The following is a 23831-nucleotide window of genomic DNA, read 5'->3' as shown; positions in this document are numbered from 1 at the left end:
TATATATATATATATATATATATATATATATATATCTGGAAATATATTAGGCTTATTAGTTCCAGGCTGGATTGGAGCCCAGTGGGGAATCTGCTTGAGATTCTGTCTCTTCCTCCCTCTGCCCCTCCTCCATGCGCGCACGCGCGCTCTCTCTCTCTCTCAGGTAGATAAATAAATAAACAAATAAATAAAAAGTGGAAAACTTCGGGCTCTGCTCAGGGACCCTGCATTTGTCTCCTTCCTGCCTAAGCAGGGAAGGTTGCGGTTGGTTCTCCCACACACCATCTTTGCACCCAGTTCCCAGTTAGGAAGCTCGTGCAGGTAGAGTTCCACCTGGGTAGGGCTCCAATGGAGGCCTTTACTATTGGAAGCGCAGACACACACACACACTCACTCTTGAAGGAGCAGCTCCGCCCCTGGGGGAAGCCCCACCCTCTCCTGGAGGGCCTTAAATCCAGGCGGTGGGGGCTCTGCCGCACAACCCCAACCACATTCTCCGTGTACATAGTGGGACCTACGGACTCCGGTAAGTAAACATCTCCGCCCCACTCTTTTTCTCCTGCTAAGTTCCTAGAATTCCCTATTGTGGAACATTTGCACGTTGCTCTCCCTCTCCTCTTGCTTAATAACTTCTGAGTCTTGCACTACGAGGAAAGTGAAAGCCAGATGTCCCGATCAATGTCTATGGGTCCCTGCTTGTTCTTGGAGAGTTCGGAGACATGCTGGAAGGAAGGGCATGGTCTGTCTGCATTCGGGTGCATTGCATAGCTGCCTTAGCTCGGACTGCAAAACTGGGACCAGTGTGGAAGGAGAAGAAAGATAGGGGTCGGAATTCGGTTAGTGGGCACCGGTGTGTGCAGGGAGAAGCGGTGGAAGCCAGAGGCGAGTGTGCCTGCGGGCACTGCACCCGGACATCTTCCCCTGGTGGTGCGATTCTCCTGAACTTCGGCCGCCTCTGAGGCCATGTCCTTTGGGACTGGGAGGCGGGGGCGGGGAGGGGGAAACGTCTGGACTTGCAGCGAGGTCAGAATTTGCTCTTGGCTGCCTTTTTGGGAAGAGACAAATAGAAGAACAGGGCTGCGGACCCGACGCCGGGAACGCTCTATTTGCAATGGAAAAGTTTCCAGGGCACCGCTGTTAACCCCAGCTGGGGTTGCCTCTCAGTGGGTGTCCAGTTAAAAGACACAACCAAGCCAACGCATAGTAAAAGGAAGGGTTTTACTTGCAAGAGTAAAGAACACCAGGGATATTTCCCAAAGTAGTGTCACCCCGAAAAACAAAATTGGGGAAGTTTTAAGCTTAGGGTATATGCATATTCATGAGGGGGTTGGGCAAAAGAGAGTTCAGTATTGACTTGGGGCAAAGGTGACAGAGCCCAAGTCCTAGCTGAGAGAAGTCTTGAGGGCCGTAGAGAGTCGGCATCATCAACTCTCTGACTCCAGTTCGCCCGGAGGTTGAGTGCTCAGAAAGCCGAAGGATGTGCCTGAGATCGGTCTTTGCTTTTGAAACAGCGCTGGGAGTTTTACCATTGGTTTATTGTCTCTGATCCGGTTGGGCTCTTTTCTGGCCAGGTAAAAACAACTAGGTTTTGCATTCCCCTCGTTCCCATAAAATTCTAGACTACTGAGGTTTTGCATTCTTTTGTAATTCTAACACATCGTAGAGGAAGTTCTGCAGGAAGCGTGCTCGGGCAAGTAGAGTCAGTAGGGCATAGATCGCAAGGATAGCCTACGGCCTAAAATGACTTCTCCTGTGGCCGGAAAGCTATGTCTCAGTTTTCCTTTCCGGGGGCCCCTGACTCTTTTCTGCTTACACTGCCGTGGGACCGTTGAAATCGCCAGCGACTGCAGTCCTGTCCGCTGGAGGTACACATGTGGGGAAGGAGCGGCTCCCGCGTGATGCGGGGGAGATCCGTCCAAGCAAAGCGTCCTGATCCCAAAGCTCAGGGCCGCCTGAATCACCTCTCTTAGTTTCCTGTGGAGGCAAGTTTAAACCCTGGATTTCCAGTTTGGTGCCAAAGTAGACTCGGCACTGAGCGGAGCAGCAGCGCCACGCCGTGGCATTCAGGAGGCTGAGCCTGCCTGAGAAAGCTGTTGTAGCTGTCTGAAATGTGTGCGGGGACTTCTCCTCGGTTCTTTGTGTTTGATGCTCTTTCTCAGGATTCGCTGTGTGTGACGCGAGGAACAGAGTATTCGAACACCACGTAGCTGTCCAGTGCCCTAGCGAAACCCCAGCGGGGGCTGCGAAGAATTTCTGTGTCCGTTTTAGCATTTTTCCTTGTCTTGGAGATTTCTGAGGAGGCCTGTACTGTACCCTGGCAATGATAATAATACCTATATTAAAATTCATGAGAAGAAAATGAGATAATGCATATGAAGTGCTTAGCACAGGAATAGAAATGTAGTAAATACCTAATAAATGTGGTTGGCGTTAAATGACCACGAAGAGAAGTAGATGGTGATAGACCCTGCTGCCTGGCTTCAGTGCAGGGGTGAGGAAGTCCTAATAATCCAGTCACGTCATGGCAGTTGACTATGTGTTTACTGTGTTCCAGGAACTTCAGGATGGTTCACACTAAGAGCTGGACCCTGAAGAAGCACTTTGAAGGCAGCCCTACTCATAGTAACTTTGAGTTAAAGACTGTTGAACTCCCATCCTTAAAAAATGGAGGTAAGTCATAAGGTTTGAGTTGGAAAAGTCTGTATCCGTTAGCTTTTGCTGCTTAATAAACTACGGCGACATTTAGTGACATCGAACAACAGTCATTTATCGGCTCACAGTTCTGTGGGTTGGCAGTTTGGGCTGGGTTACATTGGTGGTAACTCTGTAGGTTTCATCTGGGCTAACCGTTTAATCTAGGATGGACCTCACTCATTTGGTGGTTAGCAAGCTCTCAGCAGAGGTGCGTGCCTCAGTCCTCTGGGTGGCCTTCCTAGCAGGCTCATTCCTAGCAGGCTGTGAGCTCTCTGTCTTCGCTCACTGATCTTCACTGATCTAGAGCACTGGGTGTTGGCAAGTACTTTTCAAGCCTCTACTTGTATCATGTTTGCTAATTTGCAAAGCAAGTCCGGATTCAAGGAGTGACACATAGACTTCTTGCTGGGAGGAGTGGTGAGGACGCCCCACACAGCAATGGGAGGTATTCGTGACAATTTCGCAATCCGCCACAGAGACTTTTTCAAGGTTTTCTGTTTGAAGCCTTGATGTCATGTGGGAGGAGCCCTCTGATTTCTTTCATAACTGAAATGGTACATTGTTTGTGACTTTGACCACACCCTGGGGAGGATTTTCTCTCTGTCCTGGCAAGACTGATGATGGGGTAAGCAAGTGGGGTAAGCGGGGCCTAGCAGCCATGTGCAGAACTCAGATTATCCTGTGTGAAGATAGGAGGGAAAAACTCACATCCTTCACTGAGGAGTCTCCCATCATTGGGGGAAGTGGAAGGACAAGGCAAACCCCTAAAGAATCTAGGGGAGAGAAACAGCAGCACAGTCTATACCATGTTTAGAGATTAGCTTTGTAGAGCAGACAATTAAGGGGTGTTTACAGGTAGGTAGGCAGGCTTTGAGAAAGGGGCATGCAATCAAATAGCATAGCCAAGTTCAGTCCCATCTAAGTTGGATAGATAGCCAGGACTGAGATTCAGGATTCCAGAGAATGTGTGCATGAGGGTCACTCCAGCAAAATATATTTAATACTAATGGGGGCTGTCAGTGAAACCTTACGTGAGCGCTGTAACATAGTGATTACAAATGTGTTCCTGAACAAGTTCCTTAATCTAATCCTAGATAAAACGGGAACAATAATAGTTGGGAATATCATGTGAAATAATCCATGTAAAGCACGGAGTGAGTGCTGAGTGAATAACATGATGATGACGGTGATGGTGAGGATGATGATAATCTGGGCTGGACCCCTCTTGTCTCTTCAGTAGCAAGCACAGAAGGGCAACCGTGAAGCAGAAAGATGATCTTATTTACAATGTTTATTTCGAGTGTTTATTTAGCATGCCAAAGTCAAGGAAGGCATCAAGCATTGAGTTTCTAATTGCCTATGGAATGCTTTATTTTATAGAGGTCCTGCTGGAAGCCTTGTTCCTTACCGTGGATCCTTATATGAGGTATGATTTTCCTCCTAAGAAGTCAAGTGTTGTGCTTCGAACCCCGTTTTGAAATAGTCCATCTTTTAAAATATCCAACTGATTGTCACCCCCCCATTGTCCGAGTATAATATCAGCGGTGAGATTCACGGATGCTCATCTTTGCTAGCAAAGGTTTGAGAAGTTTGATGAGGGATTCCCCCGGCCCCTTTATTTGACCACCATTTCCTATCTTAATGTGTACAATTTGCCTCTCACTGCTCCCGAAAAATTAAAAGACTAAAGAAGCCCAAATCCAATTTGTCATTTCACTACTGACAACTAATTTGGGTAGAGGAAGATGGTAAGACGAAAATAAGCTTTTCTTGCCTTCCATTTACCTGTATTCTTTTAATTTAATCAAATATGTGTACTCAGTAAACAATTCAGGGAAGAGAGGGAATAAAAGCCTTTATGGGGCACTAACCTCTCAGTAATTTTTGCTTATTGGTAAATAATGTAGTCATCATTCTTTAATATCATTGTTTTCAGAGCTGATCAATAGAGATTCAAATATAAGGTAAAAAAATGTTTCCAGATGTTAACTAGCATCCCTTTTTGTGTGGCTAGTATGATTCTGTGATAATAATTCCAATTTGTAAGCCTTTTCCAACCAATTCTCCTACAATACCAACCAATTCCAACTAGAGGCGGGGTTTGATGACCCAGCCAAAATCAAGAGTCAGACACACAGCCCACTGAGCCACCCAGGTGCCCCTCACCAGAAGTCCTTATGTATTAAGAATGGATTTTTTTTTTTTCAGAGTGGCAGCCAGAAGATTGAAGGAGGGTGATACGATGATGGGGCAGCAAGTGGCCAGGTATTTCTGTGTGTCTCAGTGCTTGAAAAATATGTCTTTCCTTTACCTCCTTCTGGATCTGCCTCTATCACCCCTATAATTTCTTTAGTCCATGTGGTTCACTCACTGATCTTGGAAGCAACTTGGGAAATCTTTCCTGACTAATTGGGAGGGAGGGAAACCTGTGAAATTACCGTAGTTGCAACTTTTAATTACTTAAAAAATTGTAATTGTAATTGTCCAGTTTATGATTATTGCAAAAATTCAAATAAATCAAAAATGTATATCTTGGAAACTGAAAGTCCCCTCACCATCTGAACCTTAGAGGTGACTGTTGTTAATGTATTATTATTTCAAAAATTGTTTAGTACACAAACTAATATTTATAATTTTTCTTAAATAATGGGATTATATGCCCTTCAACAAATTGCTTTTTCTCACTTAATATATTGTGGATACCATTTGTGGATAATATGAAAATATACTACCTACCTTTTAATAGCAAATTTTTAAAAATCAATCTTTTTTTTTTCTCCCAAAGATTTTATGTATTTATTTGAGAGAGACAGAGAGAACACAAGTGGAGCAGGGAGGCACAGAGAGAGAAGCAGACTCCCCACTGAGCAGGGAGCCTGACAGAGGGCTCAATCCCCGGACTCTAGAATCACAACCTGAGCTGAAGTCAGATGCTCAACTGACCGAGCCACCCAGGCACCCTTTAATGGCTGCCAATTTATCCCATTGTTATCTGCCATGTAACTAATCTACAGCTGGTAGCAACTGTTTCCAATTTTTTCTATCACAAATAGTTCTGCAAGGAACATGTATGCCTCTTTATGTGCATGTCTGTGTATTCTTTGCCTACTTGGATGAATATTGCTTCACAATAAATTCCCAGAAGTATAAATTCTAGGTCAAAGGAGATGCTTATTTTATTTATTTATTTATTTATTTATTTATTTTTAAAGATTTATTTATTTACTTTAGAGAGAGTGAGAGAGATCACAGGGTTGGGAAGGGGCAGAGAGAGAGGGAGAGTCTTAAGCAGACCCTGCGCTGAGCACAGAGCCCAACGCGGGGTTCGATCTCAGCACCCTGAGATCATGATTTGATGCTTAACCAACTGTGCCACTCAGGTGCCTGATATGAGCAATCATCTTTTTTAAAATATGAGCAATCATCTGATTTATAAAAAAATGCAACAATATTTAAAATGATACAAAATATCGATTTCAAAACAACATGAAAAAGTGAGTGTGCTTAACCATACTCTGCTCATAACAGCAAATGGGTAAGAAGAATAATTCATGCTATAGCATATTGCTAATATGAACTGGCAACAGAAAAAGTTGGTAAAGGAAGGCAGAGGAACTCTATCTTTTAAGAATTAGAACCGAAGGGCTCCATGATCATCTGGCATCTGCTCAATGTTGATCTTCCAGATCTTTCCTTTAAGGTCCCGGTTCAACTATAGCCACAATGTAACACTTGTGCTGAGTTACTCTCTGTACTAAGCAGTCATCTGCATAGGTTCCTTTGTATGTCCACGGTAATCGTTCAAATCTTGGATCCTTGGCAATCCTTAGAGCCACTCGATACTTTTGCCCCAGCTTCTCAGTCTCAGCCATTACACAGTCAGTTATACAACGGATACCCTTGGCATACAGACAGTCCATTATTGACTGTACTAAGTCAAGTTTGGCTTTAATGGAAAAGTTGATAAAGTTGGTATCAACCAAGATGTGCTAAGGTGGGCCCAGTTGTGTGTTATATTGGAAGAATAAGCAGGAAGGATGTTGGGGGACTTCCTTCCTTGAGTGCACTGGGATCTTTCTTTTTTTTTCTTTTTAGGTTTTAATCTATCCTTTCCTTTAAGCCTCTGATCTCGGAGACTAAGCATTCACTTCGTGGTCACATACTTTCTTTCTTTTGCTTCCCCATGCCGTACACTTATTTCGTCCAGAATCACCAACCCGAGAGATGCAAATTTTTAATTTGACGTTTTGATGTCAAATTGCTCTTCAAAAAGATAGTATGAATATCCACTCCCACCAATAGCATATTAAAGAACTTGTTTTCTCATACCTATATGCCCATTGCTTATCATCTTGGCAATCTGAGATGAATTCACGTTGATATGTCCATTTAACTTCCATTTCTTTCATTATTAGCAATGTTGACATTTTTTTGATAAATTAATTATCAGTTTTCTTCTGTGGATTATGTTCATGCCCTTTCCTTTGTTCCTTCAGGTCTTTTCATCTTTTATAGTGATTTGTAAGATCTTCTTATATGTTAGGAATATTAGTGTTGCAAGTATTTGGGTCTTTGTTTATCTTTATTTTTCTCCCATGTCCAATCGTAGTTCAAAGTTTTTATGTGGGGCACCTGGGTGGCCCAGTTGGTGGAGCGTCTGACTCTCAGTTTTGGCTTAGGTTGTGATCTGAGGATCATGCGATCGAGCCCACATCTGGCTCAGCCCTCAGCGTGGAGTCTGCTTGAGAGAATATTAAGCAGGCTCTGCGCCCAGCACGGAGCCAAATGCGGGGCTTGATCTCACAACCATGAGATCATGGCCTGAGCTGAAATCAAGAGTCAGATCCTTCACAAACTGAGCCATGCAGGCACCCCTAAATTTATTTGTTTTTAAAGGATTCTTACTAACATGGGAAAAAGTATAAGTCATATATACTAGTATAATGTTGAGACAGAAAAACTGGGTTGCAAAACATAAAGTGATTTCAATTATGTAAATACATATAATATACATTTTTAAAAATGCATTTGTTTGTTTAATTCCAGTGTAATTAACATTCAGTGTTACTAGTTTCAGGTGTACAAGATAGTGATTCAAAAATTTATACATTATTCAATGCTCATTACAATAAGTGTACTCTTGGGGCACCTGGGTGGCTCAGTCAGTTAAGTTTTGCCTTTGGCTCAGGTCATGATCCCAGGGTCCTAGGATCAAGCCCTGCATCTGACTCCTTGCTCAGTGGGGAGCCTGCTTTTCCCTCTCCTTCTGCCTGCAGCTCCCCCTGCTTGTGCTCTCTGTCTGTCTCTGTCAAATAAATAAATAAAACCTTTAAAAACAATAGTAAGTGTACTCTTAGTCCCCACCACCTATTTCACCCATCCCCCCAGGGCCCACCTTCCTTCTGTCAACCACCAGTTTCTTCACTTCATTTAAGAGTCTGTTTTTTTGTTTGTCTCTTTTTTTCTTTGTTTGTTTGTTTTGTTTCTTAAAATCTACATATGAGGGTCCCTAGGTGGCTCAGTCAGTTAAGCGTCTGCCTTCAGCTCAGGTTATGATCTTAGGGTCCTGGGATCAAGCCCCACATTGGGCTCTCTGCTCAGCAGGGAGTCTGCTTCTCCTCCCTCTGCCCCTGCTCTTGCTCTCTCTTGCACACACACTCTCTAATAAATAAATAAAAATCTTTTTAAATAAATAAATAAATAAATAAATAAATAAATAAATAAAAATCTTTTTAAAAAATTCCACATATGAGTAAGATCGTATGGTATTTGTCTTTCTCTGACTGGCTTATTTCACTTAGCATTATGCCCTCTAGAACCATTACCATTGTTGCAGGTGGCAAGATTTCATTCTTTTTGATAGCTGAGTAATATTCCATTGTGTATATGTACCACATCTTCTTTATCCATTCATCTATAAGTGGACACTTGGGTTGCTTCCATAGTTTGGCTATTGTAAGTAATGCAGGTAAACATCAGGGTGCATGTATCTTTTTAAATTCGGGGAAAACATAGAGGTGCATATATCTTTTTGAATTAGTGTTTTCATATTCTTTGGGTAAATACCCAGTAGTGGAATTACTGGATCATATGGTAGTTCTATTTTTAATTTTTTGAGGAATCTCCATACTGTTGTCCACAGTGGCTGCACCAGTTTGCCTTCTTCTAATATACATTTTTAAATATATCATTAAGATTGCCATAACACACCTCAAAATATTAGCAGTTATATTTGTATTGTGGGATTAGAGCTGATATTTTTATTTAGTATATCAAATTTTCTAAAATAAATGTGTTATATAACTTAATGAGCAGGGGGAAGACAGTAAAAAATGATAATGGTGGGAGAAGGTGGGAGAAAGAGAATCAGCAAATGAGACTGAAAAGAAGCAGCTTAGAAGGAGAGGCCAAAATCCCAGTGAATTCAGTATTATGGAAACCAGTGAGGAGGAGTGTGGGTAGCCCAGACTGTTTAATATGGTAGAAAGGTAAAATCAGATAATGAATGAAGAGTGTCCACTGGATTTTGCAATCAGAAGTTGTGACCTTAGTGAAGGAGGAGGAGTGGAAGACAGGCTGCACTGGAGAGGACATTGCTAAAGATTCAGGAGAGACGAGGGGCTAGGGATGGATGGTGGCCTCTGAAGAACAGAAGAGGCTGGTATCCAGGGCACCTTGAGCCAGAGGATGCATGCCTCTTGCTTAGAGAGAAGTGGGTGAGGACAGGGATGGATGTGGAACCAGTTCAGAGAGTTCCTCTCTAGTGGTCCACATTTGCTCTCAAGGAGGAGGAGAACCAACGCCTAGGAATTCCGATGGAGAGATGTCGGGTGTTTAATCATGGATTATTAACTTCAGTGCCCTTTTAGGAAACTAACCATGTAGCACCCCAATTCCCTTGAAAGAGGTTTCCCATGTCTTAATGTGCTTTGTCTTTCAGAGTTGTGGAAAGCAAAAACTCAGCCTTCCCAGCAGGAACTATAGTAGTGGCTTTTTCAGGCTGGACGACGCACTCTATTTCTGATGGGAAAGATCTGGAAAAGCTACCCGCAGAGTGGCCAGACACGATCCCAGTGTCTTTGGCTCTGGGAACAGTTGGCATGACAGGGTGAGTTTCATGGGTATATTTCATTTGTTTAAATACCTGACATTCTGGTTTTCCACAGTAGTTTGGTCAACAAGAAGAGACTTGAGACAGTCTAGGCTCAGGGGCCGGTTCGAGTAGATGGTAGGACTAAGAAGGGAAGAAGATGGGCTAGAGTTAGTCTTGGACTGAAGGAAAGAGGGAAATTGAGGCCAGAGACCCTCTGGTCCGACCCTCCGGTCCAGAGAGTGGCAGTGAGGAGCAGCATGGGGCACGATCCCTTCCTAGCAGCTGGCAAATGTAACACAACGGAACCAGCTCCTTCAGTCCCTGGAAGCATCTTGGCTTCACTCCTCACTCATCTCTGCCTCCATTCAGAATTTAAAAGGGGGAAAAGAATTCAGTCTGCCTTGCCTTTTCTATAGTGTCTCTCATTCCCCACCTTTCCCCATGCACATCTGAATTTCCCGAGGTATGAAGGGATCTGAGATTATTTAAACTGAGATGAATCATAAGTATGGTTGTACAATCACTCAGCTTGACACAGACTTGAACTACTTAGGAGTTCCTTGGCCTTATCCCTCAGGAAGACTCCTGTCTCAACTGTACTTGGGACCTCAAGTTTCCTTTTATGGCCTGGAGAAGAAGGGTCAATTGAATTTCTGGGAATGTAAATTTTTCATAAAACTCCAGGTGATTCTGGAGCAGGTGGTTCTCCATCCAACTTTCAAAAAACACTTTGGGAATATTAGCTTTTGGGTCCTCAGAAAAATTGTAGTTTTCGGTGCCTTTCGCTGCCTCACCTTTGATGTCCAACCCTAATGGATCCCCAGATATACTCAGAGGCAGACGTAGAGTTTCTGTTTCATAGAGAAATAACTTTACATGAATCTGTCTGAAATTTTGCAAGCAGCTTAGCCATCACCATAGTGGATATAGATTTCATTGGCTCAGACTCAGGGGTGCAAAAACATAACTTAGAAAAGCACTGTACATCATTTCTGTCTCAAGCCTGCATCTTGGCTTGGTTAGAAAAACAGAGCCTCAGTTAAATTCAGTGATTTTTCACATTGTTCAGGTTTAAAACTCAGGATTTCCTTTTTTCCTCTCCCTACGGTTAATGCAAAGGTCCAATCGCTAACGCAGATTCTGTGTCAATAGAGGGGAGACAACAGCTTCTAGAACTTGCTCTGTCTTAATCTTATGCTGGTCTCCTTTTCCCACTGAGTCCTCAGCCACATCGCCTTCCAAGCTGGCCATCCAAGCTGGTGGCTTCTTCACCCAGTACTTGTCCAATACTGTCTGAGCTGTATCTTTGTAGACCTCGTAGTTCTTTCCTTGCAAGCTAACTTCGACATCTCATTTGGAATGAGATGGGGAAATTTCAGTTCTTCCATCTCACTTAGGAGCCATGGAAAACTCCAGGTGTTTCTCTGAGAACCTCTTATACCTAGACACCACATACCATTATATCTGTTCTGAGGCTGTGGCACCATGATGACGTGGAGGCTTTCCTCATGAAGCTCAACCTCTCCATAGGACATACATGGGACTGAGACACGAGCTGTCTCTTCTAGGATCCCTAGAGTTTATCTTCTTATGCTGAGACTTGGCCTAGGTGCAGCCCCTTTCCAACCAGCTCTCCATTTCTTCTCTAGTTTCCATCATCTTTATTCCTATTTAAGAGCGAAGAAGGAGGAGGTGGACCATTAGTGGCTAGTAATATTCATTTTCTATATTTTTTGTCTTTTACTTGGACCCATGGCACTGGGCTGTTGAGAAGGCCTTCAGGATGTATCTGAATGAATTATAGGGGAAAGCAACAAATCTATCCACATATCTTTAATTTTCTTCCCTCAGGCTAACAGCCTACTTTGGCCTACTTGACATCTGTGGTGTGAAGGGTGGAGAAACAGTGATGGTTAATGCAGCAGCAGGAGCAGTGGGCTCTGTGGTGGGGCAGATAGCTAAGCTCAAGGTAAGTGTCTTCTTCCAGTACCAAATATTTACTCAGTACCCACAGTGTGCACTGAGAATACAACAGTGAACAGAGCAGACCTGCCCCAGTCTCACGGAGTTTAGTTCAGTGGGTCTTGTTTAGAAGTTGAAGATACATTCAGAATATAAGAGATTTCTGAAGAGTTACTCTCTGTGTACCAATTCAGTCTCTAGTCTCATCCTGAAAGTGTTTTTCAGGATGCTCTCCAGTTCCTCTGTGATTAGACAGGATCTAGTCCAATGCTTTAGCCCAAATCAAAGGCTAAGGGGGCAGTCACCAGGAGGGCTGACAAGAGGGCTGAGAGTCCCAGAGCTAAGCCCAAATTATAGTCTAAAGGACCACTGTGCCAAAAGATAGCATGCAAGTCACTGTAAGAGAAGCCCAAAATTAAAGAAATAAGACAGTCACATAAAAAGGTTGTCAAGCTAGCAAGTTAAAATAAGCTGCAAACCACATAACCATAGACCGGAATCTATGGGTTGGTCAGAGGCAAGCTGAAGTTACAAGTTGGGTTGTAGGCTGATGCAGGGACTAATTTCACCTCTGGGCCCATTGACCCATTATGGTGTCTTCATATATGTGGCTCAGCACTTAGGGTGTTATTGGGGAACCTGACCATGCTAGACTAGGAGGGGGGGTTGGTCCATGCTTTCGGCTTATACATGGTTTCCATTTTTTTCTTCCCATTTAGGGCTGCAAAGTTGTTGGAGCAGCAGGGTCTGATGAAAAGGTTGCCTACCTTAAAAAGCTTGGATATGATGTTGCCTTTAACTACAAAACAGTAGAGTCTTTGGAAGAAACTTTGAAAAAAGCCTCTCCTGATGGTTATGATTGTTACTTTGATAATGTGAGTACAAATTGGACTTACTATCTTCTTTACTAACAAAGTACTATACAGAGAGTATGCTTCTAGAGTTTCCACCCAAAATATGTAAAGTATATATGCCTTAAAAAAACAGGTTTATTGAGATATAATTCACCCATTTTAAAGTGTTGAATCTAGTGGTTTTTAGTATATTCGCAGACTTATACAACCATCACCACAATCAATTTTAGAACATTTCATTATCCCAAAAAGAAATGCTGTACTCATTATAGTCACTCCCCATTTCCCCCCAAAAGTGGCCTTTTGTGACTGCCTTCTTGCATTATACATTAGCATGTTTTCAAGGTTCACCCATGTTGTAATGTGTCTCAGTGCTTCATTCCTTTTCATGGCCAAGTAATATTCCATTGTATGGATACACCACATTTTATTTATCCATCCATCAATTGATGAGCTTCTGAGTAATTTTCACTTTTTGGCTATTATGCATAATGTTGCTATGAACATTCATGATCAAGTTTTTGTGTGGACATACGTTTTCATTTTTCTTGGGTATATACCTATACGTGGAATTGTTGGGTCATGTGGTAACTCCATATTTAACATTTTGAGGAATGGACAAGCAATTTTGCAAAATGGCTGCACTATTTTACATTCGGACCAGCAATGTATGAGGGTTCTAATTTCCCTACATCCTCACCAACACTATCTATCATTTTTATTATGGCTATCCTCGTGGGTTTGAGTAGTATTTCACTGTGGTTTTGATTTGCATTTCCCTAATTGCTAATGATATCGGGCATCTTTTCATGTGCTTATTGGCCATTTGTATATCTTTGGAGATATGTCCATTCAAATCTTTTGCCCATTTTTCAATTGGGTTGTTTGTTGAGTTTTAAGAGTTCTTCATAAAAGTTCTGATAAGTCCCTTATCAGATATAGTCAATTCTCAATATTCCTGGTATTATGTTCCATCAAGCACCACAAACCCTAAACCATTGCTTCTAGAGGAAGTACGTACATACATGTACATGTTTCAGCTTAATTACAATCTTAAATCCTAAAAACGGCTCTATCCTAAAAGCTTCTACTTTTTTTATTTTTTAAAAGAGGAAAAGGAGGCTCAGAAGTGGTAAGAAGCTTGCCTGAGAGTGCCCCACAAACTCATTCTTCCAGATTTGGGATTCACACCCCATCCAACCAGCCTTAGAGCTGAAGCTTTTTGAACTACTCTGTACTGCCCCCTATTGCCCTCCGCTCCCCCACCCCCCGCCCCGCCCCAGTAATCTCTGGGAGAGCTGAAAAAAGGACAGAGCCTTGGCCTTTGTTGACCTTAGCTGGGAACTTTGTGTCTCTCTTTTGCGGCTCTAGGCATGTCTCCAAATGAGCCGGCAAGCTCTGTGAGTGTTGCATTGGGGGTTATAAATAAACGTTAGCAAGTAGTCCCATTCTCAAATACGGAATACACTAATAAGGAGGATTGACTCTATGGTTTGCGATTCTTTTCTCCTGTTCTGTGAGTTGTCTTTCACTTTCCTTTTTGCTTTTCTTTCACTTTCTTCATGGTGTCCTTTGAAGCACCAAAGTTTTAAATTTTAATGAAGGCCGGTGTATTTCTCCTTTTGTTACTTGGGCGTTTGGTGTCATGTCTAAGAAGGCCTTGCCTTATCTAAGGTCACAAAAATTTGCTCCTATGTTTTCTTCTAAGAGTTTTATGGTTTTAGCCCTTACATTTAGACCCATGATACATTTTATGTTAATTTTTGTGTATTGCATAAGAAGGGGTCCGATTTCATTCTTTTCCATATCCAGTTATTCTACACCATTTGTTGAAAAGACTATTTTTCCTCCTAATGTGTTGTTTTAGCACTCTTGTTGAAATCAATGAACCATGAAATAAGGGTTTATTTCTGGACTCTCAAGTTAGTTCTGTTGATCTATATTTCTGTTCCCACACTGTCTTGATGGATACAGCTTTGTAGTAAGTTTTGAAATTGGAAAATGTGAGTCCTCCAACTTTGTTCTTGATGTGGCTTTTGAGTATTTTTTTCCATACTCTTAGATAGAAGCAATGAGATTATTGAACTGATCAGAGAACTCCAAAATATAATAAAAGGTATAAGTTATATATGGTATGTTCCTACAAATAGAAATGCCCAGCCTCTCCTATCTTTTTCCAACTGCAGTTTTCTGCACTGCTGTGCTAAATCAATCAGGGTTTTTTTACTTCTAGAGTAAATTTTGTGAAGTGATGGTTGTGACTTACTGATTCTCCTGAGTCTTCTAGTGTTTAGATTATTTAAAATGGTTTTTTTTTTCTTCCTGTTTAGGTAGGTGGAGAGTTTTCAAACATTGTTATCCCCCAGATGAAGAAATTTGGAAGAATTGCTATATGTGGAGCCATCTCTACATATAACAGTACTCGCCCGCTTCCCCCAGGTAATGAGCTCATGCACATGGTCACAGATGTAGAAAGACTGGACAAGGAGAAGATGGACAGATATGGTATAGGCCAGTGACTATCAAAATGTTAAAAAGACTTCCTGATATTCTTGATGAAATAGTGTTTATTAAATGAAAAAATACGTAATTTCATATATTTGTACTAAATACCTTTACATTACGTTTTGATACAGAGAAATAACAGAATCTGAAAATATAGAAGAACGTTGATAATTTTTAAAAGTTTTAGTTTTTTTATCTATTGTTTTGGGCAAAGTTGTAAAAAGGCAGCCATGATTTGATTTAGAAACAGACTACATTGGTCTGGCTGGTGCAATATGAGGGTTCTTTAGGATATTTGAGATGTTGCTGGAGGTATGGTGTTGGGGAGAGGATGACTTGACGTGAAGGGAACAACGGGCCACCATTTCCTTCTGACAGTAGTGGGCAGTGCTTCCTAGAGCAGCAGGACACACTGGCTCCCCAAAACTGACACCCTTTTCCATGGAAAGGGAAAGGAGTGTGTATTCCCCCTCGGTTCCGGGATTGTTCTTGTTTTGTTTCTCCTGTGCCTCTCTCCCCCACTTCTCCACTCTCCAGTGCGGAGACCGCCCCCTTCCCTCTTCATACCACAGAGGTCTAAAAGCAGTATCAACTAGAGAACTATATTCCTTAAGTCCTACTTCTCTGAGAGACATTGTACAGGCCTCTTATTTTATGGATGGGGAGATGAATGGCAAGAGGACCAGAGGCTCTTTAAATCCTATTAGCAAGAGATTCAAAGATGAGTCTTCTAAACTCCTTCCTCATACAGAGTCCTTCTCTACTACAACAATTCTTTTTTCTTTTAAAAATTATTTTATTTTATTTTATAGAGAGAGAGGGAGGGAGCCAGTGGGGGGGAGGGTAAAAGGCCAAGGGAGAGAATCTCAGGCAGACTCCGAGCTAAGTGCAGAGTCTAACACAGGGCTCAATCCCACGACCCTGAGATCAAGACCTGAGTGGAAACCAAGAGTCAGTCACTCAACCGACTAAGCCACCCAGACGCCCCTCTACTACAATTCTGTGCTGTTGGTGAGATGACAGATTTACCTGTGGTCCAAAAAAAGGAGAAAAAAAGAGCAAAAAGGAATCTTGGAGAGTGTCATCGGGATCTGGGATGATAACCATAAATAAATTGGGCATTCATTCTGGGCTAGGCTTCACTCATGGGAATGAAACCCTACAGCTCTGCTAGTTAACAACCCCACAACTGCATTAAGACAAGTGAGCGAGAGTGGAAGGGGCCGAGAAAGGTCAGCTTGTAGATTCCCTCTTGGCTGTGAAAAATCAAAGCATTATCTTCTCTAAGAAGACTCCAGGTGCACTTGGCAGTCGTATTGTTAGGGACTTTTTCCCCTTATATTTTCCTAACTGATGCTAAGCTAGAATCATGGGAAATCTTCTGCCTGCCCATTGAGCAAAGCTCCAGGATGCATTTTCTTGACCATAGTCCAATTAGGTACAGCCAAATATTTTGGGTCCAGTAACTTGATCTAGTCTTTTTAGCAATTAGAGTTTGGAAGTTCAGCTGCTTAGATAGGTCTTTAAGACATCAGCTGGCCTTGTCCATCCATTCTGGATGAGATTCTGCCTTGCTTCTGATCTCTAGAAATTCTGACATATTTCATTGTTAGGATAGCTCAGGGGTAATTAATTATTTCCCCGGCTTTAATTCCACATTAAAATGCCACACTCTTTTTTTTTTCTCTGATGGGTTTTAACTATATTTTATTTTATTTTATTTTTTAAAAGATTTTATTTATTTATTTCAGAGACAGAGACAGAGCATGGGGTGGGGAGGCAGAGGGAGAAGGAGAAGGAGACTCCCCACTGAGGCTCAATCCCAGGAGCCTGAGATCATGACCTGAGCTGAAGGCAGACGCTTAACCAACTGAGCCACCCAGGTGCCCCAACTTTTTTAAAATTTAAATTCAATTAATTAACACATAGTGTAGTATTAGTTTCAGAGGTAGAGTTCAGAGATTCATCAGTTGTGTATAACACCCAGTGCTCATTCCATCAAGTGCCCCCCTTAATGCCCATCACCCAGTTACCCATCCCCCAACCCCCTCCCCTCCAGCCCCCCTCAGTTTGTTTCCTATGGTTAAGAGTCTCTTATGGTTTGTCTCCCTCTTTGACTTTATCTTGTTTTATTTTTCCTTCCCATCCTCTGTGCTAAAAGGATGCGCATTCTTACTGCTCCCAATAAGGCTTATCCACCCAACAGGGTGGATAAGCCCAGAAATAGTATTTCATCCTCTTCCAAGATGAGAAGATGAGGATTCCAATCCTTAACCTGAAAAGAAATATGGTTGGTGTGGATCTTCTGAAGAAGCACTCTTTCTGCAAGAGCAGTCTAGCATTTGGACGTGCCACTCTCCTGGGTCACCCTCAAGTCTCACTCATACTTGCATCAGTTTCTTTTGGTTCCAGACAAAGCCCTATTTTTCTGACTGCTCCTGTGACTTTCTTCAAAGTAGTGAGTGGGAACTTAGAGCTTGAGTGATGCCAGTCACCTTGGCTCTTCTTCCCAGGCATTTTCACCTGACTTCCTGGAACACTATGCTTGGGGGTCTTTCCCTCAGTTTCTGGTCCCTTAGGATCCTTGGGAAAATAAGCCAGGTAACCAACACAACCTTTTCTCTCTCACACAGAGGAGAACTACCTTCTTGATAGGCCACAGAGTAGCCTAGGGCTTTTTCTAGGCTGGTCGTTCTCAAAGTGTCGGCCCAGGACCAGCAGCATCACCATCTCCTGAGAACTTGTTAGAAATACAGATTCTTGGGACCCAGTCCATATCCAAAGTCAGAAATTGGGAGAGGGGCCAGCGACCTCTTTCCACAAGCCCTTTGTGTGATTCTCATACACACGCAGTTGTGCGACCACAGGGCTGACTCTTGGTATTCCAAAATGGCGAAGCCAGGGGCAGCTAGAGTTGTGGAACCTCTTGATCTCTTCTCTCTTGGCTCTTGGGCCAGAGGTAGACACTAGCTTTTTTATACCTGCTTTGATAAGAGAACAGGAGATAGGGCTATGCCATAGAATGACTGCAGTAAGGCGTAAAAAAAGAACATGCGAAGTATCGGGAACATCAGGGTATTCGTGCCTGAGTAGCACAGAAACATTTTCACAGGTTATCTTCAGGACCTCTTCCTGTTCTGTAGAACTGTTTGGGATGGTTCTGGTGGGCCTTGCTTCCGGCATGTGAAACTGAACATTCCCTGCTGCCTGGCCTGTGAACGGGCTCTGAGTGTGTCAGTCCTATTGCTGCTGTGACAAATTATCTCAAGTTTAGTGGCTTACAACAACACAGGTTTATTGTCTAATAATTCCAGAGATCAAAAGTCTACACTGGGTCAGCAGGGCTGAATTCTTTCTGAAGGCTCAAGAGCAGAGGCTGTTTCCTTGCCTTTTCCAGCTTCTAGAGGCTGCTTGCTGTCCCCTGGCTCGAGGTCCCTTCCTCCATCCACAAAGCCAGCAGCACAAAGTCTTCCAGTGTCTCTCTCTCTCTTTTACTCTGGTCTGTGCTTCCATCATCACACATTTTTTCCTGCTTCTGACTTTTCTGCCTCCCTTACAAGGACCCTTGTGATTATATTGGGCCCACCTGAATTATACACAATAATCTCTTCAGCTAAAGGCTCTTAACTTGATCATACCTGCAAAGTCCCTTTTGCCACATAAGGAGAGGCATTCACAGTTTCTGGGAGTTAAGATACAGCCATCTTTGGGGTGATTCTGCCAACCACAGAGGCCACTTTGATTTGTGGACAGCCCCATGGATCAGAAACAAGTGGAGACATCTAGAACAGTGACGTGACTTGTACTGCTTGTGTTTTCACCATGGCCACCTCCCTGGACCTTGTCGCCTAAACGTGTCCTCCTGTTCACAGGCCCATCCCCAGAGAATATTATCTACCAGCAGCTCCGCATGGAAGGGTTCATCGTCACCCGCTGGCAAGGAGAGGTCCGCCAGAAGGCTCTGAAGGACTTGCTGAAATGGGTCATAGAGGTAATGGGCTCCAGAGCCACCATCCCAGCTGCACACGAGCTTCCATTCCCTTTCCACACTATAGGTTTCACCTCCACTGTAAATATAGGTCCATCTCACTGCTCCCCCTTTTAGAACAAAATCCCAGAGAGTGTTCACACTCACTGTCTGCCGTTCCTCTCTATCCGTCCTTTCTTAAACCCACATATCAGGCTTTTACACTCTTGCCTTTCTACCCAAATGGCCTTTGTCAAGGTTGACGATGTCCTCGTGCTGTGAACTGCAGGGGTCAGTTCTTCACGCCACCCGGCTGTGGCGAGTATTTGACAGAGGCAATCACGCTCTCGGTACACTTTCTTCCCGTGGCTCTTGGCTTTCCTTGCAGATTTGTCTTCCTCAGAGGATCTCCTCCTCTCCAGCTTCTTTTCTGCTCTCCAAATTAATAATCGAGTGTCCCAAGGGACAGGACTGGGCTCACTGGGCTTCTTTTCTTCTCTACCCACAGTCTGCCTATCCCTTACTTAGCTCAGCCGGGCTCTTGGCTTTAAATATCCTGCATATGCTGACAGCTTCTAAACGTCTGTCTCCAGCCGGGATCTCTCCCCGGGGCTCTCAGCTGCTCAGCAGCTGCACTTGCATGTGTAATACACATCTTTGACTCAACACGTCAAAAAACTAAATATGTCTTGATCTTTCCTGCCAAACCCGTTCCATAGACAGACCTCACCATCTCAGTTACGGCAATTCCATCCTCCTAATTGCTCAGTCCAAAAACCTTGAAATCATCTTTGATTCTTTCTCTCCTACCCACATCTCATCTGTCAGGAAATTCTGGTGGCTCAACCTTTAAAATACCCACAGAATCTGACCAGCTCTCCCACCTCGGCTGCTACCACCCTGGGCCAGGCCGCCATCTGGTCTAGCCTGGATGTTGCAGGAGCCTCTCTCTGACCTCCCGACCTTGTGCCCCAACAGACAATTCCCAACACAGCTGCCAGAGTGATCTTTTAAAGCAAAAATCAAACCATGTCATTCTTCGGCTCAAATCCCTGCAAAACTCCCCATTTCACGTACAATAAAACCTACAAGGCTGTACGTGATCTGACCTCCATTACCTCTCTAATTTCATTTCTTAGTGCTCACCCCTTGCTTGCTCTGCCCGATCCCTCCCCACTTCCCTCTGTCCCTCTGTAACTGCTTCCTTAATTCGCTCATTCCCCTTAGGACTTTGTTAAAAGCTACCTTCTGAATAAGGCAACTTTTAAAATGGCCCTATTTTAAATTGCTGTCGCCCTTCATTCTCCTTTTTTCAAAGATTTTATTTATTTATTTTGAGAGAGAGCGCAGGCCTGCGTGCACGTGAGTGCATGTGCCCTCAGGGGGGCGGGGGAGGCAGTGGAAGGGGAGGGAGATGGACAAGCTCAGAGCCCATTGAGGCGCTCAATCCCACGACCCTGAGATCGCAACCCCAACATCACGACCTGAGTGGAAACCAAGAGTCAGAGGCTTAACTGACTGAGTCACCCAGGCGCGCCTGCAAGCCCCCTTCACTCTTGATCCTCCTTATCTTACTTTTACCGAGAGCAGTTATCATCTTTCAACATAATGCATGCTATAATTCACTTGTATTTATTGCCCGTCTCCCTCCTGTGAGAACGTAACTTCCATGAAGGCAGAAACATTTGTGCATTGTTTTCTGAGGTACCCTCAGCATCTAGAACAGTGTCTGAGTCAATGTAAATAGACGAATACTGCTGAGTACGTGCTGGAGGGGCATATGTTCGAGCTGTGGCTCTTTCGGGCCCCAGGTGGGTGTCTTCTTAGAGCCACGGCCTTAGATCCACAGGAGGAAGCCCATCCCCTTGTCCTGTGCTGTGATGCTCTCCCACCTTACACCACGCATAACCAAGGGGCATCATTTTCGTTTTAGAGGGGGAAAGTGGTATCACACTTCTAAACTCCTCGCTTTATCATCACTTCCCAATTCAAAGAAATTGATTGCTCCTCTGGCAGCCACCGAGCTTGGTGTTTTTCCCAGTGCAACTCTTGGAGTGCTGAGCTGGGCTTTTTCCCGGAAGCTGAGAAGAGCTGAATGATTTTTAATCCCCACTGTGGAGCCTCTTTGTCCCTGTTGGTGAAATCTGATCTAGCCCTCCCACAATCCCAGCCGACGACAAGAAGCCACTGTGTTGGGGTCCCAAATGCCTCCTCCTTACAGAGTGGACCTAGTGACAGTTTTGTTTTCAGTAACTAATGAATTGGCCTAATTTCTCTCTCGTCTACTTATTTTTTTTCTCATCTCTTCCCCTTCTGAAAAATACTTTTCTTTTAGTTTTCGATTTACAGAAAAATCACGAAGTACAAAGAATTTCTCTATACCCTGTATTCTGTACCTTAAATGACCATATTAACAACACTTTTATATTAGTATTCATCTTCGAACTTTTAAGCTTTGGGTTACAGTTTTTAACCCCTTTCCAGGCTCTTTGCCTCTTTAAGAACAGGAAAGAGCTGGGGCTTTCTAGTCAAGGTTCAAATCCCAGCTCCCATACATATTAACTAGTTGAGTGACCCCCAGGCAAATAGTCCCTCCATGAATCCATACTGGGTGCTAAGCCATCACTGGAATACATTAGGAAAGTAAGTGGTATCAGGTAACTCCAGTCTCCACATAAGACCCCTTTAAAAAAACCTTGAAAATGTAAATTAGTTCCACTTAGTAGACTGCCTTGCAGTAGAAAGAAAAATGGAAAGCCCTCATTAAATGAACCCTTCCCTCCCACACTCCTTAGTGAATGTTCAGCATATATTGAGAGAATCTGGGCTTGATGCAAGGACAAACTGTTAGCCTGCCATGGCCTTTGCATTTGCCGAACAGGCTCTGCTGCTTTGGGGTCAAAGAGGTCATGATGCTACAAGCTACTGGAAGGATTAAAACAGATAATAACCTGGAAGGGGGCCCCTTTTTCCATCTTCTTCCATCTCTTCTGAGATCATTACATTAATAAGCTTTTCTATATAAGTTACTTAGAAATTGCTTAATCACTTCCTGTGACGTTTCTCCTATTATTATACTGTGATCTAACACCTATGATCAAAACTTCATCTGTACTTTGTGGATCATACCCCGAGACTGACTGTAAGCTCACAGACGACAGGGCCTCCGTCTTAGATTTCCAGGTTTCCCATAGTCTACCTGATAAATTTGTTGCTGTGATGAGAAAAATGTATCATTTAGTTTATGAAATTGATCTGTTATATTTGTTTTTCATTCTGACACAGGGTAAAATCCAGTACCATGAATACATCACTGAAGGATTTGAAAACATGCCAGCTGCATTTATGGGAATGCTGAAAGGAGATAATTTGGGAAAAACAATAGTGAAAGCATGAAAAAAATGACACATGGAATCTAGAAATCATTTGGATGATTAACTCCTTTTTAACCATTTAGTAAAACTGTATATACTACCTTCATGATCTAAGAAATAGTCATTGTAATGAGCTTGACTACCTAATAAAACACATTTAAGTGGTATGTGATCAGAACAGAGAGTGAAAATTTCATAGTGAACAATGGCCAACCACCTCACTCCCTGCTACAGCTCCTTCTGGGTTATGGTGCAAAATAATGGTTTGGAGTCCAAGAGTTTACTGCTTCTGTGACTTTGGAGTTATGTGTGTGTGTGTGTGTGTGTGTTTTCGATCTGTAAAGTAAGGATAGTAACATCTGCTTTATATACATGTTATACATTTATTTAAAACATCAGCATAGGGGCACCTGGGTGGCTTAGCTGGTAAGCATCTGACTCTTGATTTCAGCTCAGGTCATGATCTCAGGGTTGTAAGATCGAGTCCCACGTCAGGTTCTGTGCTCAGTGGGGAGTCTGCTCCAGATTCTCTCTCCCTCTGCCTTTTTCCTCTCACTGCATACACGCTCTCTCTCTCTAAAATAAAAAAATCAGTAAATCTTAAAAACAAAACAAAAACACCAGCATAACAGCTGGCCTATATTAGGTGCACAGTTAGCTACTTTCCTGGAGAAATCAGTGAATTTGAAGTCATGAGGTTACCACCCTTATTGCTTATGATTACATGAGAAGAAATAATCATTGCTAGTATATGGGGTTCTCAGGGCAGCCCACACTGGTCCTCTGCAGCTAAGTCTAATAACATCAGACCAAGGAAGGGATCTGTCATTCACAACAGCTACAAAAAGGTAACACATGGGAATATAAGCCTACAAAAATGTGTGAGATTTATATGAAGAACACTTTCAAGCTTTATTTTTTTAAAAGTAATCTCTGCACCCAACGTGGAGCTTGAACTTCTGACCCCTAGATCAAGAGTCAGATGCCCCACCAACTGAGCCAGCCCCATCAACACTTTCTAGCTTTAAAGCACTACTCAGGAACTCAAAAGACTTGAATGGTTAGAAAGGTACCATGCTTTTGGACAGGAAGATTCAGAATTACAAAGATGTCAATTCTATTGATCAGTTCTGCCTCCGAATAGAGTAGGGGTTAAATCAGACCACAGTGAAAGAATGGGAGAAGAAAGTGTGAGAAACCTCTGGAGGAATGTAATAAACACGTGATTTGTCTCCAGGGAAGAGAACTGAGGAATGCCTGAAGGGCAGGGATAAGAAAGAAACCTGACACTGCCTAACCTTTTGTACTTTTGTACTTTCTGAACTCTAAATTCTAAATCTTATAAATTATCCACTATTAAAAATACAATTAAGAAAATAAAA

General features: G+C 43.0%; 1 protein-coding gene and 1 pseudogene across 3 annotated transcripts; one reads left to right on the top strand and one right to left on the bottom strand.

Moving 5' to 3' along the window:
- The first annotated feature begins 329 nt into the window (after window positions 1-329).
- LOC113260318 (prostaglandin reductase 1) lies at window positions 330-23831 on the top strand. 3 transcript variants are annotated; one of them, XM_026506019.4, is made up of 10 exons: window positions 330-526; window positions 2555-2670; window positions 4075-4120; window positions 4903-4959; window positions 9635-9802; window positions 11639-11756; window positions 12469-12624; window positions 14934-15042; window positions 18981-19099; window positions 22361-23831. In XM_026506019.4, exons 2-10 carry the CDS (start codon window positions 2565-2567, stop codon window positions 22469-22471), a joined length of 990 nt encoding a protein of 329 aa, XP_026361804.1. In that variant the 5' UTR covers window positions 330-526; window positions 2555-2564; the 3' UTR covers window positions 22472-23831. The 3 variants fall into 3 exon arrangements, with proteins under 3 accessions (XP_026361804.1, XP_026361805.1, XP_057165947.1); XM_026506020.4 differs by lacking the exon at window positions 330-526 and adding an exon at window positions 690-1571; XM_057309964.1 differs by lacking the exons at window positions 330-526; window positions 22361-23831 and adding an exon at window positions 1376-1571 and having other exon boundaries at window positions 18981-21778.
- LOC113260311 (rRNA-processing protein FCF1 homolog) lies at window positions 6326-7045 on the bottom strand (annotated as a pseudogene).

The sequence above is a fragment of the Ursus arctos genome, unplaced genomic scaffold (genome assembly GCF_023065955.2).
Source record: "Ursus arctos isolate Adak ecotype North America unplaced genomic scaffold, UrsArc2.0 scaffold_103, whole genome shotgun sequence".
Classification (NCBI taxonomy): domain Eukaryota; kingdom Metazoa; phylum Chordata; class Mammalia; order Carnivora; family Ursidae; genus Ursus; species Ursus arctos.
This window is presented reverse-complemented; position numbering and strand designations above follow the sequence as displayed.